Source organism: Onychomys torridus, chromosome 8 (genome assembly GCF_903995425.1).
Source record: "Onychomys torridus chromosome 8, mOncTor1.1, whole genome shotgun sequence".
NCBI classification, from domain to species: domain Eukaryota; kingdom Metazoa; phylum Chordata; class Mammalia; order Rodentia; family Cricetidae; genus Onychomys; species Onychomys torridus.
In genome coordinates, this window is record NC_050450.1 from 63,386,708 (window position 1) to 63,404,600 (window position 17,893).

General features: G+C 58.2%; 2 protein-coding genes across 6 annotated transcripts in view; one reads left to right on the forward strand and one right to left on the reverse strand.

Moving 5' to 3' along the window:
• The window catches only part of Smg6 (SMG6 nonsense mediated mRNA decay factor), a 243,503-nt gene extending 238,182 nt beyond the window's left edge, over window positions 1-5,321 (forward strand). For all 3 annotated transcript variants that reach the window (XM_036196843.1, XM_036196845.1, XM_036196844.1), the window contains exons 17-19: window positions 52-263; window positions 541-622; window positions 3,541-5,321. In XM_036196843.1, the coding sequence (XP_036052736.1) occupies window positions 52-263; window positions 541-622; window positions 3,541-3,671 (425 nt within the window). In that variant the 3' untranslated portion in view covers window positions 3,672-5,321. The remainder of the gene's footprint in view (window positions 1-51; window positions 264-540; window positions 623-3,540) is intronic.
• A 117-nt stretch (window positions 5,322-5,438) lies between these two features.
• On the reverse strand, window positions 5,439-10,024 carry Hic1 (HIC ZBTB transcriptional repressor 1). Of its 3 annotated transcripts, none has more exons than XM_036194539.1 (2): window positions 8,749-9,036; window positions 5,439-8,402 (listed from the first exon to the last, which is right to left on the reverse strand). In XM_036194539.1, exons 1-2 carry the CDS (start codon window positions 8,783-8,785, stop codon window positions 6,235-6,237), a joined length of 2,205 nt encoding a protein of 734 aa, XP_036050432.1. In that variant the 5' UTR covers window positions 8,786-9,036; the 3' UTR covers window positions 5,439-6,234. The 3 variants fall into 3 exon arrangements, with proteins under 3 accessions (XP_036050432.1, XP_036050434.1, XP_036050433.1); XM_036194541.1 differs by lacking the exon at window positions 8,749-9,036 and adding an exon at window positions 9,862-10,024 and having other exon boundaries at window positions 6,097-8,402; XM_036194540.1 differs by lacking the exon at window positions 8,749-9,036 and adding an exon at window positions 8,540-8,742 and having other exon boundaries at window positions 6,097-8,402.
• Between the last annotated feature and the right edge of the window lie 7,869 nt (window positions 10,025-17,893).

The window sequence follows — 17,893 nt, forward strand, 5'->3', positions numbered from 1 at the left end:
CACAGGGTGAAGGCAGGCATAATCGCTGATTTGTAAACTCTGTCTCATCAGTGATCAATGAGCTGGATGGCCTTGCCAAAGGGCAGGAGACAGACCACCGGGCTGGGGGCTATGCCCGTGTGGTACAAGAAAAGGCCCGGAAATCCATCGAGTTCCTCGAACGGAGATTTGAGAGTCGAGACTCCTGCCTGCGGGCCTTGACCAGCCGAGGCAATGAACTTGAATCCATCGCCTTCCGCAGTGAGGACATCACTGGACAGCTGGTGAGACCCCCAGGAAGACTGGAAAGCCCATGGTCCACTATAAAAAGTTCTCCTGAGAGGAGGGGTAAAAGAAGACTTTTGAACCTGGGCAGCCGAGGGGTAGCCACCATCAAGGCCCAGGAGGGGAGAGTTCCCTGTATCACCGAAGACAGTTCAACTTAGCCAAGCAGAGCCAGAGCGTGCCTGAATAAGACTCCAGGACAGCCCTGGAAGTACCTCTGCCTCTGCATGGCGCCCCCTCCTGCCCAGTGGTGCTTTTCACACTGTCTTCTTCCAGGGTAACAACGATGACCTGATCCTTTCCTGCTGCCTGCACTACTGCAAAGACAAGGCTAAGGATTACATGCCCACCAGCAAAGGTACAGTTTGGCCTCTCCTTGGGCCTTCCCTCCCTCTGTTCTACTTTACCCTACTCATCCATAGTCCCTAAGAAGAGCCCCTCTACTGCCTTTGGCCTTCGAAGTCAATACAGCCTGACAAGCCTGAGGCCATCTTGTCCACCCTCCCAGAAGTTAGATCTCCTATCCTAGACTCCCAAAGAATGTTAGGTGATCTAAGGGCAACAAGGGACAAGCCTCACTAACCCAGGAAGCCCTTCTCTAGCAGTGAGCTTCCCCACTCAGTCTGCATCCATTTCCTTTCTTGGGTCCTCAGTGAGTTCCTCCTGACAGCAAGAATGTTATGATTCCGTATAGCTTGTTCTGGCCATGGTCTCCTGAGGAGTAGAGCCTCTAGTGGGCACACTTGTTCTTGGCCATTCTCACCTCCCTAGCCATTTCAGAGTGTTATTTGAATGTTAACCCATATCAAGCCTGCAGTGGGGGTTGCTCCTAGCCAGGCATCGGTCTGTCTTCCTGATCTCTATTGCACTGAGCTGTGGCATTTTACAGACTAACTAGAGCTGGAAGAAGGGAAGAGCTTAAAGACTGATCCCATAGCTGAGTTTTAAAATGTTTTGGTGAGCAGAATCCCACCTCTGGTTTGGTCACCCTAAACTCTCAAGTGTCTGACTATCTCAGCTTTGAGTGTCCTGCACAGCCCCTATGGTTCCAATGACATACAGAAGACTTTGCTACTGATTCTCAAGATTCCATCATTTCTTCTTGTGGAAGGGAATCTTAACCCCTCCTAGTTCAGTATCCTGTGCTGAGCTAGTAATTCTCATAAATGTGTCTCTACTCACACCTGTGTAGCCTCGTCATTTTCTTTATATCTCTGCTGTTCCTCTAACTCCTCTGTTCATGCCCTTAGTCCTGGCTTGCTGGCTAACCCAGGAGTTGTCCTCCAGGGGCATCTTCCCACACATTAGTACAGCCCTCTCTCATGCCTGTGTCTCTGCACCAGGAGCTAGTCAGGAATCCACCACTGCTGCCACAGAGGGGCTGCACATGGACTCTCCCTGAGGGCCAGACCTGGACTGCCCAGCTGACAAATTAGAATCCTGGCTGAGCCAGAGGAGCTTGTGAGCTGCCCCAGGGCAGCTTCTTAGAGAGAAGCAGGATTGCAAAGGTCCAGTAATCCTCAGCCACCAAATTGTTTTGTTCTTAGCCCCGATGCATTTGGACTCAGGCTCTACTAGTCCCAACCCCCCCAGATCACCCCCAAATAGCCTACAGAAATCCACTGCCATCCTGGGGACTGCCCCTATCAAAATTACATCAGCAACGGCTGGTGTAATCAAACCCCATTTGTCAGTGTGAATTCTTAGCAGATTAACTTGTCAGATTCACAGAGAAACCGTCACCAAATGTTTATGTGTAAACGATGTTGAATTTTAAAATCATGTGGATTATGGCGGATGGGGCCTGACAAGATGACAGTCTCTGGTTTCTAACAAAGTGAAGTTACCAGTGTCAAAACAGAGGATGTTTATTGTTAAAAATGTCTCGAAGTATCCACAGAAACCCCTGCAGACCCCTGCCAGCAATGCTGGGCCTTTGCTGGCTGACCTAAGGCCTAGGACTCTTCTGGTCGGAGCAGGAATAGTGGAGTTGCAGACAGACTCAGACAACAGCTGAGAACCCCATGTAGCACCCCATACCACTACCCCGCCACACACTCACATTCCAGGCCCAGGCAACAGAAGTGTCCTAGACCTCCCTTACTCATGAACCACCTTCTTCACCCTCTATACACAGCCCTCTCCTTCCTCCTCTCCCTTTCCTCACCACCATCAGCCCCATGAGCCTCTCCCTCTTCATCCCCAAATTCCTCCCTAGGCTGAAAGCCAATTCTCAGCCTCCCCGCCTGGAGCTGGCAAGCCCAGAACTACTCAGGTCAGACATGGATGTTTGCAGTCCTCCAGCCTGCAGTCCTCAGACACCACAGGACATTTCCTGTGCCTTTGCTTTCTGCCAGACCTCCACTAGGAAATGCCAGGCTAGGGCTTAGGGGTAGACCTGCCACCCAAGCAGTCATGCCCAGGACTTGGAGTGTCACTTGAGTGATTGCTGAGCCCCACTTTAAGTTCTCTCCTGTACCTTAGTCAGAGACAGAGAAAGACTCCTAGAAAAGTTATCTAAAAAGACGAAGGCTATTTGTACTGGCACAGAATGATTTTTGAGTATATAAAATGCAAAAAGAAAGTGTGGCAAATATGATCTCAGTATTACAGGGGAAATCTATACATATGCCAGTATGTGTATTTACAGAAGTGCAGAAGGAAATCTAGAAGGCACAGAGCTCCCTGGGGCACAAGGCAGCTGGGAGGGCAGTCCTGCCTCTGCTTTTCTTTTTACCTTCTGTACTGTTAGATGTATGTAGATAACTTATTTAATAGATCCTTTAGCCATAGCCACAAGGCCCCTTTAGCACAACCTCTCCCGAGAGCTCCCTGAAGCTAACCCCTTTCCCCACATTTGTAAACAATTCCCACTTTCTATTCATCTTTGGATTTTTAACCTCTGGGAACATAAAACATTAATACACACATCCCAGCCTTAGGAGGAGAGAATGTGTTGGGGTGGATAATAGAAATCTAGGCCAGCAGTACAGTTAGGAGTCAGTGGCAAGGGGCTGCTTCCTATTAGTTCAGGATCCCGGAAGACAGGTCTGTGGATGCCAACAGTTCGAGCACTCTCAGGCACCAGGCCCAAGAGTCCTGTGTGGGAGGCAGGGGTTCACAGCAGCGGCACAGCTCATGCCTAGCTTGACCCTCTAAGTAGGAGTCTGGAAGAAGGAAAGGGCTTGCCCCTCCAGGACCACACTCCCCTAGGAACAAGAAATGTCATTTGGCACTTTATCCTCAGTAGAGCCCATCTGCTTTCTGTGCCAACAGAGGAGCCCATCCGCCTGCTGCGGGAGGTGGTTCTGCTGACCGATGACCGGAACCTGCGTGTGAAGGCGCTGACAAGGAATGTGCCCGTGAGGGACATCCCAGCCTTCCTTACGTGGGCCCAGGTGGGCTGAGGGGCCACACTGGGGCCCACCCCCATGGAACCATTCCTGAGAGGCCACCAGGCGCCCAGTGTAGCACGGAAGATGTCCACGTGCCTGAGCCACCAATCCACCCAGACAATAAACCATCCTCTTCCAACCTCACGCCGTGGCCGTGCTGTGGGGGAGCTGCTCCTCACAGAGCCCCACCCGAGGGTCAGGCGGAAGCTGCTGGGACCCTCCTGGGCTGCCAAGTTTAGCAGGGAGGTGACTGGCTACAGTGACAACAGGTGGACAAGCCAGATAGGCCACCAAGCCCTCAGCCTTTCCCCCTCCTGTCTGGTTTCAGGGCTGGAGGGGGGCCTTCTCACCCGGGACCCAGCCACTCTGTAGTGGCAGTGGGGCAGAGGTTCCAGAGTTTCCATCGGATACGAGCAAAATGATAGAGCCCTCAGTCTGCAGACCCTCTGCCCTGAACGTCTGAGAGGAAGAGAGTGCCCAGGGGGTCGCCATCTCCCTGAGGCCAGGATCCCCTATGGACCCACACTGGGTTCTGTCAATAACAGCAGTCCTGGTCCTTCAACACACACACACACACACGCACACGCACGCATGCACACACATGCACGCACGCACGCACGCACGCACGCACACTTCTCTTCCTGCCCATATCAATCCTTGTCCTTGCACTTGCCCATGTTCCCTTTGGGCAGTCATGGGTCTAGAGGGAAGGACATCTAGTCTTGGACCCATGCTTCCTGAGTGGCCTTGCCCTGCATATGCTCCCAATACTGCCTGCCTTTCACTCTAGCACCCTCTTGGGGAAATTTCCTCAGACTCTTCCTCTTCCATCTTTGTCTGCCTTCCCTTTCTAGTTGACCCCTCTGATCACCCAAGGCCCCTCAACTTCCTCACGTCAGTTCCTTGTGGGGCTTCTCCTTCTGAATCTCCCCCTGCCACCTGTGCCAGGAACCCAACAAAGCTTCCCCAGCTCTCCTTCCTTCCTTCCTTCCTTCCTTCCTTCCTTCCTTCCTTCCTTCCTTCCTTCCTTCCTTCCTTCCTTCCTTCCTTCCCAACCCTCCTCATACCTCTGAGAGGCTTCCACGCTGGTAGAGTTGAACCCAGGGGTAGAGGTGGGCCCAGGGCCTGGGGTGATTGGCCTGTTCCTGGCTTTGTCCTTGCTTCTCTACCCAGAGGAGGGACTCGGGGACCCTTTAGCCTTTGAGGGTTTTTGTTGTTGTGTTTTTCTTGCTGCCCTTCTGTTCACAACCTCACCTGGAGACTCCCCACCAGGAATGAATTCCTTCAGTCCAGCACAGAGGTGAAGGGATGGAGAAGGCAGTCTGGGTTGGAGCAGGAGTCAGTCTCCACAGGACCCCAGCCCACTGCTGATGAACCATCTGGAGGAGCAGTGCTTCACCAAGGGTGCTCTGCCCTCTTCAGGCTCAAGACCCTACCAGGAGAGTCCAGGACAGTGATTTGGGGGTACAAGTGCCCAGGGCTCAGAAGACCGCCTCTCTGAGTTGTAAGGCCCAGGCTGCTACCCCCTTTGAGGTCCTCTCCCCTGGCTGTGAAGGCCATTGGCTGGGGGTGGGGGGAAGTGGGGAGAACATCTTTCTTCTTTCTGTCCCATTTGAAACCCTGGTTTTGTTTCCTTAATAAATTTTTAGTTATGAAACATTATTGACCTCCTGTTGGTCTATTTTGGGGACTGAAGAGGGGAGGCAGACTCAAGCCGGTACACCTGTGTTGGGGCCCTGCCACCCACCCTGGTGCCGGGGCAGAAGAGAGCCACAGGATTAGGGACCTTGGTTACTGCTTTATTGCTGTTTGGTTGAGTATAGAAAATGGAAGCGGCTCAAGAAGAGCCTGTGTACAGAGTAGGGAATATACAAAAGGACAGAACGGGAACCAAGGAGACCTCGCCCCAGCCCAGCTAAAGCTGAGCTCAGGATAGGGGCCACCCGGGGCGCATGCAATAAATATGATGGGGCCCCAGGGAGAGGAGGGGACCTCAGAAGCGGAGACAGGTGGGCCAGGGCTGTCATCCCTGGCTCCAGACCTGCCCACCCTGGTAGGCCAGGAAGGGAAGGGTTGGCCCTGGGGCTAGTGCCACTTGTGCAAAATGAGGAACTTCACATTATCAGTCCCGGGCTGGGCAGGAGCGGGGGGCGGGGAGGCCCTCCGGCCGGCTCAGTACCCTCCCTCTCCCCAACTGTGCCCAACGCTCCGACCCCCAGCGGGGAGATTCACAGTGAGAATGGGTGTGGTCGCAAGGGCGGGAGGTAGGGCTGGGAGCGTCCGAATAGTGACACCCCTCCCCTAAGAGCAGCTCGGAGCCAGGGGAGGGGGCCAACGAACCACGGGGAGAGGCGGGGTTCTCCTTTGGTCAAAGCTGATATCAAAAATATAAATCTCCCTTCCCCTATCCCACCCCCGTCCCGAGGTTCTCCCCCCACCGGCTCCCCCGGGTTAAGGCACAAAGCAGTAAGGCCAGGTGAGGCGGAGAAAGGTGGGGCCACCACTGCGGCGCTGAGGCTGCTACCGGTTGTCCCCGGGCCGCCGGGTAGCGCCGGCAGCACCTGCAAGGGACCCTCTAGGTGGGAGAGAAACGGTCGATGGTCCGGCCGTCCGGTCCCGCGGCCAGGTGCGCGCCCTGGCTCAGCACCTCTGCCGCCTTATCCGGGCTGAGTCCCAGCTCGGCAGTGAATTTGGCCAGCGGGTAGAGGCTCTCGAGCGCCACCTTGGGGTCGTGCAGGAAGTGCGTGGTCTGCGCCAGCAGCTCTGCCGCAGCTGCCTTGTCCTGTTGCTTCAGGCTCAGCTGTTCAGCTGTGAGGCGGGCCACAGCAAAGACACCCTCCGGGAAATCGAGCTTGCCCTTGCCGTCGGGGCCGGGGACGCCAGGTAGTCCCCCGAGGCCAGCCAGCGCCCCGGCTGCGCCGGCCGCACCACCTACAGCGTGCATCTTCATGTGGCTGATGAGGTTGCGCTGCTGGGTGAACTTGCCCCCACAGAGCTGGCACTCATAGGGCTTCTCACCTGAGTGTACACGCATGTGCTCTGTGAGGCGGTACTGGCGGGTGAAGCGCATGCCACACTCATCGCAGGCAAAGGGCTTCAGGCCCAGGTGGCTCCGCATGTGGCGTGTCATGGTTCCGCGCTGCGTGAACTTCTTCCCGCAGATGGTACACGGATAGGGCCGGGTCAACCAGTGTGTCTTCTCGTGTTGCCGAAGCGTGGCCGGGTCCTTGTAGCTCTTGTCGCAGGACGCGCAGCGGTACGGCCGCAGCAGCTCTCCTAGGCCACCCGGGGCCCCAGCGATCTTGTCCCCACCGCCACCAAAGGGGGGCCCGAGGCCGGCGGCCCCGGCAGCCACCTCAGCAGCCTCTGCCCTGCCATACAGTGCCTCCTCTTCCTCCACGTGAGCCTCCACGTGAGCATTGAGCTGCTCAGAGCTGGGGAAGCCCTTGGCACAAGGGATGCACACGTAGAGGTTGTCACCAAAGCTCTCAGGCTCGCCATAAGCCAAGTGCGGGCATGGGTAGCCCTCCAGGTGGCCACCGGGTGGGCTGGGGTCCTCGCTGCTACCGGTCTCCTCGCTGCTGCTCTTGTAGTCGTCGCCGTCGGCGCCTGTGCCTGGCCCGTCCAGGCTGCCCGGGTAGCGTGGCGGGGGCACCAGGCCGAGCGGGGGACCCCCGGGTGAGGTGGCTGGGTCCCCACCGCGTTCCTCGAGGCGCTCGCCTGGGGAGCCGTGATCTCGGACCAGATCATCGCCATAGCTACCCAGGCCTGGCTCGTGCTTCATCCAGCGGTAGAGGAGGCTGGAGCCGTCGGGGCGGCCGGGGGGCTCGGGTCCCGGACTGCCGCCGCTTCCTCGAAACGGGTCTGGAGTCGGTACGGCCTCTTCCAGCTTCTGGAAGGGCAAAGGCGGCAGCGGCGGCAAGGCGAGCGGTGGCTCCTTGTAGACTGCGGCCCCCGCACCGTGAGGGCTGTCCGGGCGCGGAGGCAGTTCGCGCTCACTCAGCGGCCGCTCGGGGACCGAGGAGCCTGGCGGGCTCTTCTTAGACAGATCCAGGCCGCAAAGCGGAGAGCAGCGGCGCTCCGGGGCGCAGAGTGAGGCTGCTGGGCCCGGGGCCGAGGCGTACAGCTCGGCACAATGGGTGTTGACCGCGGCCTCGGGGCCCGACGGTGGCTCGGCGGCAGGCGGCGGTGGCGGCCCGGCCGGGGACGAGTAGCAGGCCTGGATGACGGGCGTGGCGGCCCTCAAGCCCCGGCCAGGCCGCCCATAGGGCGCATAGCCGCCGCCGCCGCTGCCTCCTCCCCGCAGGTGGCAGTACTTGCCGTGGCGTTTGAGGCGCTTCTTGCACAGAGCCACGAGGTCAGGGATCTGCAGGTAGCTGGCTGCGGCCAGCACCGCGCCCAGGCTCGGCTCGGCCCCCGGGGCCACTGCTGCGGCGGCGGCGGCGGCCTCAACACTGTCAGTCAGGCGGCCGGTGTAGATGAAGTCCAGCACCAGGCGAAACACGGCCGGGCTCACCATGTCATGGTCCAGGTTTAGGAGGTTGTCATGCACCACCAGGGACTTGAGGTAGGCGCTGCTGGCCGCCAGCACGTTCTTGTGCGCGCGGAAGAGGGCGTTCTGCACCACGATGATCACGTCGCACAAGAAGCCCTTGGTGCGCTGGTTGTTGAGCTGCAGCAGTAGCTGCCTCGAGTGGCCAGGCGCCTCCATCGTGTCCAGCATCGTCTGCCCAGCACACTCTCCTGCGGGGGACACACACCAGCTGGGTAAGAGCTATGCCGTGCCCTGGCCGCTCGCACCCAGCCCAGCACGGTTCCCCTCCGTTTCCCCTTTCCCTCAGCTGAGCAGGAGCATGGAGCACCAAGGCCTGGACACTCACAGAGGAGGCTCGGCGGCCTCCGGGAGTGGTGGAACCTAGGCCCGCCGGCCCCAGACAGAAGGAGCAGGAGGAGAAAGGCTGTGGATGGAGAGGAGGCCAGGTTAGCCTAGTTGTCCCGGACCCAGGTGCTGCTGGGCACGCTAGCTGGGTGCTGGGAACTTCCAGGGAGAAAACTGTTGGGGCGAAATGACCCTTTCGGAGACAATTACCCGATTTAAGTAAAATGTCCGCTTCAGGAAAAGTCATTCAGGGCCGAAAAGTTTGCCCAAGTTGGGGTGAAAAGGAGCCGAGTAAGAAGCGCCTCCCGCCTCGAGAGAAGTTGCCCCAGTTCGGGGAAGTGATAAGGAGGACGGGAGCACGATGCCCATCGAGGCGCCGCCCTGGCCGGGGGCTGTCAGGCCTTGCTTTGGGCCGGCCGGCCCGGCGCGGGGAGAGGAGACAGTGGCTGCGGTGGCGGGCAGAGCGCGAAGGCCGGGCCCCGGCGCGGGGAGGGCGTTATATCGGGGCAGGAGGCTGAGGCAGGAAGCAGGTGGGGGGGAGGGGGGAGCCACGCAGCTCCCAGGGGAGGGAGGGGGCAGCGCCCCGGGCGGGCACGACGCACAGCCGGCTGCGGCCCTGACCCCGGCCTGCGCCCCACCCGCGTTCCGGACCCAGCCCCGGCCCGCCTCGACTCTACATCTCTTCCCCTGCTCCCCTCGGGCCCGTCTCCCCCGAAACTCCGCCGCCCCAAACTTGGGGGAAACTTTCCCAACTTCAGACAGGGCGGGAGGAGCGCGCCGGCCCTAGCCCACCCCGCCCCCAGTTTCTCCTCTAGGCCCCCAATTTCAGCAGCCCGGCGACGGCGGGGACCCACGCCTAGTCTTGAGCCGCCCTGCCCGCCGGCGAGCGCGCCCGCCCCTGTTCCCGCCTGGCCCGCAGGGCCTCGCGGGCCCGTTACCTGCGGCCGCAGCCCAGCCCGGCTTCCCTCCCCGAGGCTGTGGCAGCTCCTTAGCCTGCGCCCCACCCGCCCCGCTGCCAGGCGCCGAGCTGTGCCAGGGCAGCGCCCCTGCCAGCCCCGCCCGCCGGCTCCCCTTGCCTTCCCCTCTCCTCCCCAGCCCATGTGCGGGCAGAGCCGGCCCGGGACCGCTGACCCCGCTGTGAACCCGGCGCCGAGCAGCGGCCCAGCGGTCCCGAGTCCTCTAGGAAAGACACCGAGAGCCCTAAAGGCCAGCCCCGACCCGGGCGCCCGCGCCTGAGGATGCTCCCCGGCCGGCCCACGCGCGAGGACCAGCCTGTCCCGGGTCCCTTGCCTGCCCCTCCCGGTCGCCAACTCGAGGACCCACCTGGGGAGCATGTCGGAAGCCCCGGGCCCGGCTGCCGGCGGATCCAGGGGGGACGTGGCTGCAATGCGCTGCCCTCCGCCCGCCGGGCCCCCGGTCGGTCTGTCCTGCCGGTCCGTCCTCCCCGCGTCCTGGTCGCGTCTCAGCCCCACCGCGCTTTCAGCACACTCTTATCTGGAGCGGCCCGAACCGGCAGACGCTGCCGCGGCCATGGCGCCACCTCGCGGCCGCGCGGGATTGTGTCTGGCCGGGCGGCGACCTCTGGCGCACACCTGGGCTGGATGGAGGCTTACAGATGCGCAGCCGGGGATCTGCAGGTTCACGCTTCCAGATGTGCCCACCTGGGGACCCAGATATCGGACCTGGGAGTCCCATAAACCCTGGGGTTTTGAGCTTCGTGCTCCCGAGTACATATTTCTATGTAATATGGGGGTCAATTCAGAAAAAACTTCTGTCTTCAGAAAGGGAACTCTGAAGCCGGTGTGTGATGGCACACTCTTGTAATCCTAGCACCAGGGAGTTGAAAGCAGGAGGACCAGGAGTTCAAGGTCAGCCTCTACTACATGAGACCCTCTCTTTTAAAAAAAAGGGGGGGTGGTGGTATGGAACACCAGTGACAGTAGGTGGTGAGAGGGCAGTTTTGGAAATCGTAAATGAAATGAAGGTAGATCAGTTCGGGGAGGGGGAAACGAGGTGGGGGGGGGGGATCAGGCTTTCATTAGGCATTTCTGAACACCACTATCCGCTTGGACTCAGGCTCCCCAAAATCCCAACTCTCCCTCAGGCACGTTATCAGTATGCACATCATAAACCGTCGACACTCAAACGCTTCCAAGCGGTGACACTCGATGGAGCGTATGTTTACACAGGCAGCCCGCCCCCTCCGGGAGTCCCAACTTCTTGGGCTACTGCGGAGGCTGCTAGAGAGCGCCGCTGTGAAACAGGGTAGCGGGTCTACCAAAGCGCCCTCCCTGAACTTACGGGTCTCCAGAAGGAACCGAGGGTCCTCGACTGGAAATAGCTGGACAGGGCCCCTTGGGACGTGCTCCTCAACCCCACATCCCTCATCTAAGCAGTTTTGAGGGATCCTAGGTGATTTTTTTTTTTCACCAATCCACCATTTGAGAAATATCACGAGAGCGGGCAGCTTGAGACCCACTCCCTCCCAAAAGATCCTACACGCCACACGGGCTCCCTTCACGTTGGTGACGCCTCTTCTAGGAGGGAGGGCACCGTGCACCGGCTCGTGGGTGCTCTCCGGAAATGTCCCTGCGCAGCTGGGCGGAGGCACCAGCACCGTTGCAAGCACCGCGCCTCAGTGGCCCACGCTCCGCCTCCTCCCCCGCACCTCCTGACCCCCGCCTACACCATTGGGGGGGTCCCCCAAACCGCCCACAGCTTCTTATTGGCTGCTCCTTCCTCCGTGGCCAAGCCGGAGAGGCTGGGGCGCAGTTACTATGGTAACCAATGAGGTTCCCAGGATCTCATCTCTCAGAGGCCTTGGAGAGCTTAGCAACCGCGCGGGGCCACACGGCGGGTGGGGGCCGCGCTCGCCGCACCCCACGCTGTCCTCGAGCCCCCACGCCCCCGCTTGAGGTAGTGGCTGAGTCACTCGCCCGGGGAGGCAGACTCAGCCTCTAGCTGTACCAGGGAGACACCAAGGTCTCGGGCGCCCCCTAGAGGCTGCTTTCATCGGCAGGCGACTTCTGCGCCCGGCCTAGGCTTCCGAAGGTCCAAGCAAGTCTCGGCAGCCCCTCGCCAGGTTTCCGCGGTGTGCTCCGTGGCCATCTGTGCCACACACAGCCTTGTATCTCCCCACGAGACAAGACACGCCCTGCGGTCCTACAGTGGGCTCCGCAATTTCTGAGCTCCAGGAGGAGCAGACACGGTATCTCGGTCGAGGGGTACGCTTTCGGGCTGAAGCGGAAGTGCAAAGGACTGCGGAGGGCGTGAAGGCTCACCAGAAATGCTCCTAGCGATGGCTCTTGACTGATAAATAGGGGTCTCCCACCATATCGGAGGCCAAATGCCAAACGTCAAGCAAGGGTGTGTCTGCTTTTATTTTTCTCCTTTTAATTGGGGCTAGATTGTAGGAGTCTGGAAAGGAGACACCAGCCTCGGGGTGTCTTTTGCACGATGGAAGCTGTCAGCTGGCTGGCCCGCACACGTTCACTCTATGCACGGTTCTTATTCCCTCTCCACCTTACCCCACCTACTCTGTCATTGCATCGCTAGGGGGAGGACCACGTAGCCCTGTCCAAGCATCTCCGTGTGTGTACTCCCTCCTCCCTCCCGCCCCATCCCCGGGTCTCACTATGTAGCCATGGCTGGCCTCGAACTCTCTATGGAGACCAGGCTGGCATCGAACTCACAGAGACCTGTCTGCCTCCCATGCGCTGGGATTAAAGGCAGATGTGCATCACCTTTAATTCCACTTTTCCCTTCCAGCTCCCAGGTCAACCTGGTGCAGCTTTCTCCTCTGGCCGAATACATGCTGCCCCCATTTAGAGCCAAGATATAGTACTGGGCTGTTCCGGGAAACCTGCCCCACATGGCATGAGCCCTTTTGGCCAGTTCTTACTCCTCTAGGAAGGGCTCCCTGCCACCCCCTCTTCCAAGCCCAGCAGTCTCATTCCCTTAGTCTCGGAATCCCTCTCTTACAGCTCTGCCTATGCCTTTTACACCAATGAGTGCTGAGGTGGTCCCTCGGTGCCAGTGCTGGGCACTGCCAAGTTGCCCTCTCCATCACTTGTCAGGCTAGCTCTTCCTTTTGTGGATGCTCCGGACACGTTCCCCATACTCTCTTCAGACAGTTTCATTTCTGAAGTCCAGGCTACTCTCCTCAACTTCCTTACCTTCCCTGTGGTTTCCACCATCCCACTAATACCTTCCCGCTGCGGCCCAGTCAGGAAGCCTTCCAAGACTCCCAGGCTTCAGCCCTCCTCCTTTCCCCAGCCTCTAGCTGGGGTTTCCTTTCCTTGGCCGAGAGAGAGAGAGAGAGACAGAGAGAGAGAGAGACAGAGAGAGACAGAGAGACAGAGAGACAGAGAGAGAGACAGAGAGACAGACAGAGAGACAGAGACAGACAGACACAGAGAGGAGAGACAGACAGACAGAGACGAGAGAGACAGACAGAGACAGAGAGGAGAGACAGACAGAGACAGAGAGAGACAGAGACAGAGAGAGACAGAGAAAGGAGAGACAGACAGACAGAGACAGACACAGAGACAGAGAGGAGAGACAGACAGAGACAGAGAGGAGAGAGAGAGAGGACGCCACAGAGTCCATACGGGGGGTGTGATACCACCGCGGGGCATCTTCTGGCGTCACAGAGCTGTCGGGTCTAGGAATCGAGGAATGTGGTTGGGGGCTACCAAGTGAGGTCCCCCGAGGTCCCGGCGGGAGGGGACTGAGCCCCCAGGGCTCCCAAAGCCCAAAGGGGCGAGTGAATAAACACGTAAAGGGGCCGCACCCTCCCTGCACTACCCTCCTCCAGCCCGCCGCCTGCAGTTCCGGAAAGTTAACCCCTTGGAGGCCAAGCCTGGGGTTGCGTACCCCCCCTACCCAATCCTGCTTCCGCGCGCACACCCGCCTCCCGCTCCCAATTCCCTGTCGCTTCGTCCCGTCCTCCCCTACGCCCCCCCCCCCCGCGCTTGCCACTATAAATAGCCTCTTTTCCCGTTTCCTAAATTCCCTGCTGACGTCGGCAGCGCGTCAGTGTGTAGGAGCCGCGGCCGCATGAATGAGCCGCCGCACGAGTACTACGCGCGCCTATAAAAGCGGCGGCGCCGGGCCGGCTGCGGGAGGCAAGCCGGCACTGGCGCGACGCGGCCCGCCAGGTAAGCACCCACCGACGGCCGGAGATGGGCCGATGCACGGACACCACGGGAGGGCAAGGAGGGGACCCGCGGGCCGAGGGTTGGCGGGTCGCTCCGGAGCGAGCATGGGGACAGAGTGGGAGGGACGAAGGTTCCTTTGCAGCTCGGTGGCACCGGGGCCGGAGGCTGACCCAACCCTCTGCAGCACCTGCCGGCCCCCAGATGAAGACGCGGACACCCTGGAGAAACATGGAGCGGAGCACCGAGCCCCCGACCCCATTTCCCGAGGCTGAGCGGCTCCTGCGCCATCCTTCCAAAGAAAGTGGGGAGAAGGCGCTGGAGTCCCAGGAGACGCGCCCCCTCGTTCTCTCCCGGTCCGCAGCGCGGTGACTCAGCCTAGGTGGCCCCGACTGACTGAGCCGGGGCGCCCACGACAGACGGGCAGACGCACCCCGGGCCCTGCGACTGCCTCGGGACCCCCGCCCCGCATGCTGCCCAGACGCCCCTTCCCGGTCCTGTCCCGTCCCTCCGGGCTGTCCCACTGCGCCCGGGACTTCCCGCCTCTGCGAGCGGAGCTGTCCTCTCAGGACCAGGCGGGGGCGGGGCTTCGGCCAGGCCGCCCCGCTCCACCCCCACCCCACTGCCGGAAGTGCCTCCCCGCTGGGACATCTTTGACGTCACAGGGCTCTGACGTCAACGGTCGCGTGCCTGTCCGCGCGCGCTTAGGCGGAGGCGGAGGAGGAGGAGGAGGAGGTGAGAAGCAGCAGCGCCCCAGCCGCGGGCGACGGGACATCCCCGCCCGGGCAGTGCGCCGGCACCTTGGCTCTAGACTGCTTACTGCCCGGGCCTCCCTCAGTAACAGTCTCCAGTCACGGCCACCGACGCCTGGCCCCGCCCCAGGACCGCCGACCCCGGGCCCCTCCGCGCCTCCCTGCGCCGCTGTCCGCGGTGCTGATGCAGCGCAGCAGCCTCCCTCGGGCCCGCCCGTCCGAGGTCCCCCGTGGGCTGCTGTGGGCGCTGGTCCCGCACACGCTCGCACAGCCCTCGCCGCCCCCGCCGCCCGCGGTGCTGACGTCAGCCTGGCAGTCCCGCCCCCGCGTCTCCAGGGCAACCGTGGCTTTCGATTGTTACTGTGGGAACCGGAGGTAACAGTCTACAGCCATGGTCGCCCCGCAGCACGCCCACGCTCCCCACCACGCCGAGTTCTGCCAGCCCTGGTTTGGGCAGATGCAGAGCAAGAGGAGGCGGGGCGGCGACGCCACATCCGATGTGTCTGTGGGGGTGGCAGGAGGTGTGCTCAGAGAGGCGGCCTGTGAGGCTGCTGCGCAGCCACCCAGGCACCGAAGCAAGCAAGGTCCACGGAGTGTCTTGACCATCCTTCTCAGTGACTGTCCGGTCTTTCCAGTCGAGGTATCTGCTACCTAATGGTGGCGAGAAAATGGGTTGTTCTGAGATAAGGAGTCTTATTTCCTGGGGATGGAGGACAGATGAGACCAGGAGTCCTTCAAGAAGGAAAGAGGACACAGGTTGGCCTGCAAAGATTAAAGGGGGTGGAGAAGGGGAGTTTATCACACCTTTCTTCCAGAAACCCCCGTGTGAGCAGGCAGAGGGCAGAGCACAGGACAGAGCTACAGCCTCCCTATGACTCTGTCCCCTAACTTTTCCCTGAGCCATGAAAGATAATTAAAAGGGTCCTTGCCGGGTGGTGGTGGTGCACACCTTTAATCTCACCACTCAGAAGCAGTGGCAGGAGGATCTCTGTGAGATCGAGGCCAGCCTGGCTGGTCTACAGAGAGAATTCCGGGACAGCAAGTTCACCTGGTCCCTTGTCCAAACATATCATCCAATATTCTCCCTTCAGTTGGTCTCTAAGTATCGTATCCAACTAGAGTTTCTCCAACATGCCCTAAAAAAGGAGTACCACAAAGGCTGAAGGGGGATACTCCATGTCTAGGGCTATTGAGGGTCGAATAACTGTCTTTCCTCAGAGCTTTAGAAACCCTGGGTGTAATCGAGGCATAAAACAAATGATAGGGAAGAGAGACGAATCTTTTGCAGAGTGAACCCATCAGAAGAACGTGAGCAGGTTGACTGTACAATGCGATTGTTTGGTATCCTAGAAAACATTTAGTGTAAACCATGCTCTCCTCCCCGACTTATTTTACAGACTGTAAAGATGAGGCCCAAGTTGTGCATTTAGCTTGTAGTGAGTGGTAGTTTCTGCTTGCTTTCTACAGGGCAGCAGAAGAACCACCAAAGCCAGGAGCAGTGGTATGTACACAGCTACTCAGGAGGCTGAGGCAAGTGCCCTTGAGCCCAGAAGCTCCAGGCTAGCCTGGGCATATAGTGAGATCCTCAGTGTCACAAAACAAGGGGGAGAGGACTCTGATGGCCACAGGCAAGAATGTGAATCATCCAGTCTTGAGTAATATATTCAGCCTTTCCGTGACTGTTTCCTCAATTGTAAAACTCGGTTATTAGGTTAATGACAGTACTTCACGACATTACAAAATGAAATTAGGCAATAAGAGGGTGGTACAGTCTGTGCTTACTTAGCATGCCCAAGGTCCTGGGTTTGATTTATGACATCAAAAATACATGAGATAAGCCATGGTAGTGCATGTTTTTGAATCCCAGCACTTGAGAAAAAAGTGAATTTCTGTGAGTTCAAGGCTAACCAGAACTACAGTGAGACCCTGTCTCAAAAATAAATTAGATGGGCTTATACTTGTCCCATTGTCTGGTATAATTATTTCTCAATAAATGCTGTTTCTAGCCTCAGGACCTTACTTGCCTGGGCTATAAATTAAAAAAAAAAAAAAAAAAAATTTTTTTTTTTTTTGAGACAGGGTTCCTCCATGTAACAGCTCCGGAACTTGCTTTGTAGACCAGGCTGGCCTCGAATTCAGAGATTCACCTGTCTCTACCCAAGTGCTGGGATTAAGGCATGTGCCACCATGCCCACCCAGCTAAATTGAAAATTTTGGAGCAGTGATTCCTCAGGGGACCTGCTTCCTCTCCTCCCCAGAAAGTTCTAAGCCACATTAGAGGCTCTTTCCTAATAATGTATTTACCAGAGATTTAAAATTCTACCCTAGGCTGGAGTTCCAAGCTTAACAAATGTCCCTCATGTAAGTGGCCCACAGGATGTGTGGTAGTCTTGGGGTTCAGTCTGCATGGTGAGATGACACTGTACTTGTTGGGAGTCAGAGCCCTCCTGATCCTCAGAGGAATCTTTACTCCATGCATGGATCACCTACCATGGCTGAATCTTCCCTTTTCCTGGTAAGCCAGGGCCTAGAGACCATTCACAGGCATCTTTATTGTAGGATTCCCGAGGAGTGCAAGCAATCTTTTCCTAGCTTGCAGTCCACCTAAAGGGGGCAGCCTACGACTGCCAGAGGATCCGAGTACTGATTTGCAGATCCATCTATTTTCAGAAAAGCAAGGTATACTACCGGGCCAAAGCCAGTAGGTTTATAGGAGTAACCCCATCCTTTAGTCAAGGAAGCAACCCTTGGGAGACTAGAGCAGGGCAGAGGGACTAACTCCCCACCCTAGCTTAGTCTCAAAAGGTTCTAGAACCAGTGAACTGGGCCTTTGGGGATAATTCAGGTCTTTTTTTTTTTTTTTTTTGGTAAAAATTTTTAAAAAGATTGTGTATATGAAGGTTTGTCTTCTTGTTTTGGCAGTCAATGTCTTTACCAGGTGAGCCATCTCACTGTCCTTTGGTGGAAGTCTTCTTAAGTTCCAGACTAAAGAAGCCAGAGGCTTGGGTGACTCAACCAGAGACTACATCTGAGGAGTTTGGGGGTAGAGAACCCCTGGCCAGGCTCTGCCTTAGTCATGTTCAAAGGCAATTTTTGAAAGTGTTTCTCTGTGTAGACCAGGCTGTCCTCAAAGTCAGAGATCCTCCTACCTCTGCTTGTGTGCATTCTCACCTTGGAATTTTTGCATCACTGACTTTAAGCGTGTGCATGCCTGGGTCCTGGGGTTAGAGCCTCTGCAACTGGAGTTATAGATGTTTGTGAAGGGCCATGTGGGTGCTGGGAATTGAACCTGGGTCCTTTGAAAGAGAAGCCTATGTTCTTAACCACCCAACCAGTTCTCCAGCCCCTCCAGTCCATACTTGGAAACACTTCTAGGTCAAGGAACCTATAACTGTGGATAACGTTAAGTGTGGTTATTAAAGGATGACTTGGAGTATTTGTGCCAGC